At 37.8% G+C, this 2,876-nt stretch overlaps 1 protein-coding gene across 1 annotated transcript in view; it reads right to left on the reverse strand.

Annotated features, from left to right (window-relative positions):
* Window positions 1-1,470: 1,470 nt before the first annotated feature.
* Window positions 1,471-2,876, reverse strand: part of LOC107693993 (stathmin-like) — a 3,554-nt gene continuing 2,148 nt past the window's right edge. Inside the window, exons 4-6 of the mRNA XM_016493609.1 lie at window positions 2,238-2,429; window positions 2,052-2,161; window positions 1,471-1,889 (exon numbers count right to left, since the gene is read on the reverse strand). Coding sequence (XP_016349095.1) covers window positions 2,096-2,161; window positions 2,238-2,429 — 258 coding nt within the window. The 3' untranslated portion in view covers window positions 1,471-1,889; window positions 2,052-2,095. The remainder of the gene's footprint in view (window positions 1,890-2,051; window positions 2,162-2,237; window positions 2,430-2,876) is intronic.

A 2,876-nucleotide genomic window follows, 5' to 3' on the forward strand; every position in this document is an offset into this window, starting at 1 on the left:
TATTGTAATGCATTACTTTTAAAAGTAACTTCCCCAACACTGTTCACATTACTGTTGCAGATTAAATATAACACGGATAACAATAAATACATTTTTTTTACCAGGTTAAATGTTGATTATTAGTAACTCAAACCCCTTTTTGTAAACCTCTCTACCTAACCGTCGATCGCACGCATCTGCCACATTTGTAGTTTTTCTAACGCGTTTTATTCGTGTTTTTAGTTCTGGAACGAATCCTTCGCCAAAGCGCAATGGATTGTGGGCAGTTTTAGCCTTTAGAGTGTGCACGGATCCACACTTCAAAAATCGACCTGAAATAGTAGACCATCCTTGGACTTTTGGCATACTCTTTTCAACATACTATGCTTTGGGACACACTTATTCTAATCACACATACTATTTAGGATGGATAGTATGAACATTGAGACGCAGGGAAAGACACCCCCACACCATTGTAGGGCATAAGGAATGTGATTTTTTTCACTTCTCGTGAAAGCCACATTAGTGTGCATTAGAGGAACAATCCACTATAAAATCTGACATAATGAGTGCGAGTTGCTAATGTCAACAAACGAAGAGGTATGTGACAGGCCTGTCACGAACTGCAGTGGTGCCTTTGGTCAGTGTGTGAACAAACCAGCATCGGTCCTCCTTATATTTGAGGTGCTTGTGCAATGCTCCCCCTAATGGATCAAACTGTTATTAAAATACTGAACATGGTCATTCTGTAGATAGATGCACAATACAAAAATCAAAAATACACCAATAAATAAAATTGGAGTCTGGTTTGTTGCCATAAATACTTAAATTGTACCTGAAGGTGTCCAATAATTATAATGATCTTGAGTGGGGTGGGGGTGGGGGGGTTAACTAAAGTAATTTAGTTTCCAGGAACGTCCATATTCATGCGAATCGGATTAAGATCAGCTATGATTATTACTTGACCAAAAAGATAAAGGTTTCAGTTTATTAAATTGCGTTAAATTTATCAGGAATCGACACAAAATGCCCAAAACCTATGGAACAATTGTGCATACCCTCTAATTTGGTCACCTGATACTTCAATGATCAAATGTCACCAACTCAAACGAACATTACTTACTTTTCAGTTGCCCCATTTCTTAAACATACCTTGCTTGAGCTGGGGAAAACACTTTAAAAACTGGTTCACATTGGGATACGTTAAAACACTGACTGGGGGGGACGAACAGATCACTTTCTACACTAGAGGGAGACACAATCCATATTAAATCTGCTCTTCTGTGATCAGTGGACACTGACATGGGTTTCTTAGCGGAGCTGAAAAATTGTCCACAACTTCAGAATAGATTTAAAACAAGTTTTTAGTAACTTTAACTTAGTCAACATGAATACAGACTTCTCATAAGGCACAATATGTAATACTTTTCAAAAATTGCTTTGAAAAAGAGTCACCCATTTTTCATACTGTAACACTTGAAAGCCAGCGCTAGTTTTAGTGATTATTTTATTTGGTACAACCGTTAAGTTGACAAGTTAACAGTCAAAGATGTCAACAGGTATTGCTAATTTTGCATTTCACATGTAAAGCCCTCCTATATCCAGTCTAAACTTCTACAAAGAACAGTCAGTGCTTAAAGCCAAAGATACACAAACAAGCTCCTAACCTCACGAAACACAAAAGCTCAAGAAATACATCATGTTAAGAAGATCATACACGAGTCCCTTTCAGGTTGAGAAGACAGCTAATATCAGACAATGACAAAGCTGCAGTCTAACTAGCACACAGATGTGTGAAGGAGAGTTGATCAAAGTGTAAAATCACTGCTAAATGCTGCATTTGTTTGTTTTCTGAATATGGACCCATGATGACCCCTCACGTGAACTCAAAAAAAAAAAAATCTTTGGATTTTTGGACCATAATATCGCTTTCTCTGGTGAACAAAGTTTATCCCCTGTTGTCTCTCACATTAAAACCCACACACATACTTGTTCAGAACTGTTTTGGCATGTAAACGGTGCTTGAATGTTGCATATTTCATTCCTGAATATTTCGACTTTTTCACTGGAGAATGTAAAAAAAAAAACATCAGGATCCTCTGTAATTGTACGTTTTTCAGTTTTCTTCACAGTTGACGTCTTTGTTTTCTTTGTTTTTTCGAACCTCTTCCAGCTTCTTGTCCTAAAGTAGAAGCAGAAAGTATTATTATTATTATTATTTTATCATAAAACCATCTATGAAAACATATCACCTTTACCTTCTCTTTGAACTTTTCATTCATGGCTGCCATGATGGCCGAACGGTTTTCTTTATTGGCTTCCATTTTCTGGTTCAGTTTCTCTTCTGCCATCTTGCTGAAATTGTTGTTTTCTTCTAGAGCTTTCTGAAGCACCTCCTTCTCATGCTCACGCTTCTCCGCTAAGTGTTTCAGGACCTCCGCTTCATGAGACTACAGGGAGTAAAAAACGGCATTAATCTGTGACTCTTTGAAGCTAGGAATATATTAGGGCCTTTCGCACCACTTTAGTTCCAGAACTAAATGTACAGTACTAAAGTACTGGGACGATTTTGTGCAAACTATTTCCCAGTACCATTTAAAGGGTTGCATTCGCACCGACAGTGTGTACTAAGAAGTGACGTAAGCCGGTCGACAGCGACGTCATTTGTGCGCGGCGTTCAACAACAGAAACAAAGAAGAACAACATTAACAACAAGAGGATGTCAGAAGAAAGAAGTTTATTCCAGGAACAGATTGAACAGAAAACCTTTTGTATACATACGCAAGTATATGAACCTTAATAATTGCCTATGGAGAAAATCTCATACACACCCACATTGTTGTCGAACATGTTTTATGTGGACTTAAATGTAACTTGGCATGCCTTGAACGTTGCAT

The sequence above is a fragment of the Sinocyclocheilus anshuiensis genome, unplaced genomic scaffold (genome assembly GCF_001515605.1).
Source record: "Sinocyclocheilus anshuiensis isolate Anshui unplaced genomic scaffold, SAMN03320099.WGS_v1.1 scaffold2456, whole genome shotgun sequence".
NCBI classification, from domain to species: domain Eukaryota; kingdom Metazoa; phylum Chordata; class Actinopteri; order Cypriniformes; family Cyprinidae; genus Sinocyclocheilus; species Sinocyclocheilus anshuiensis.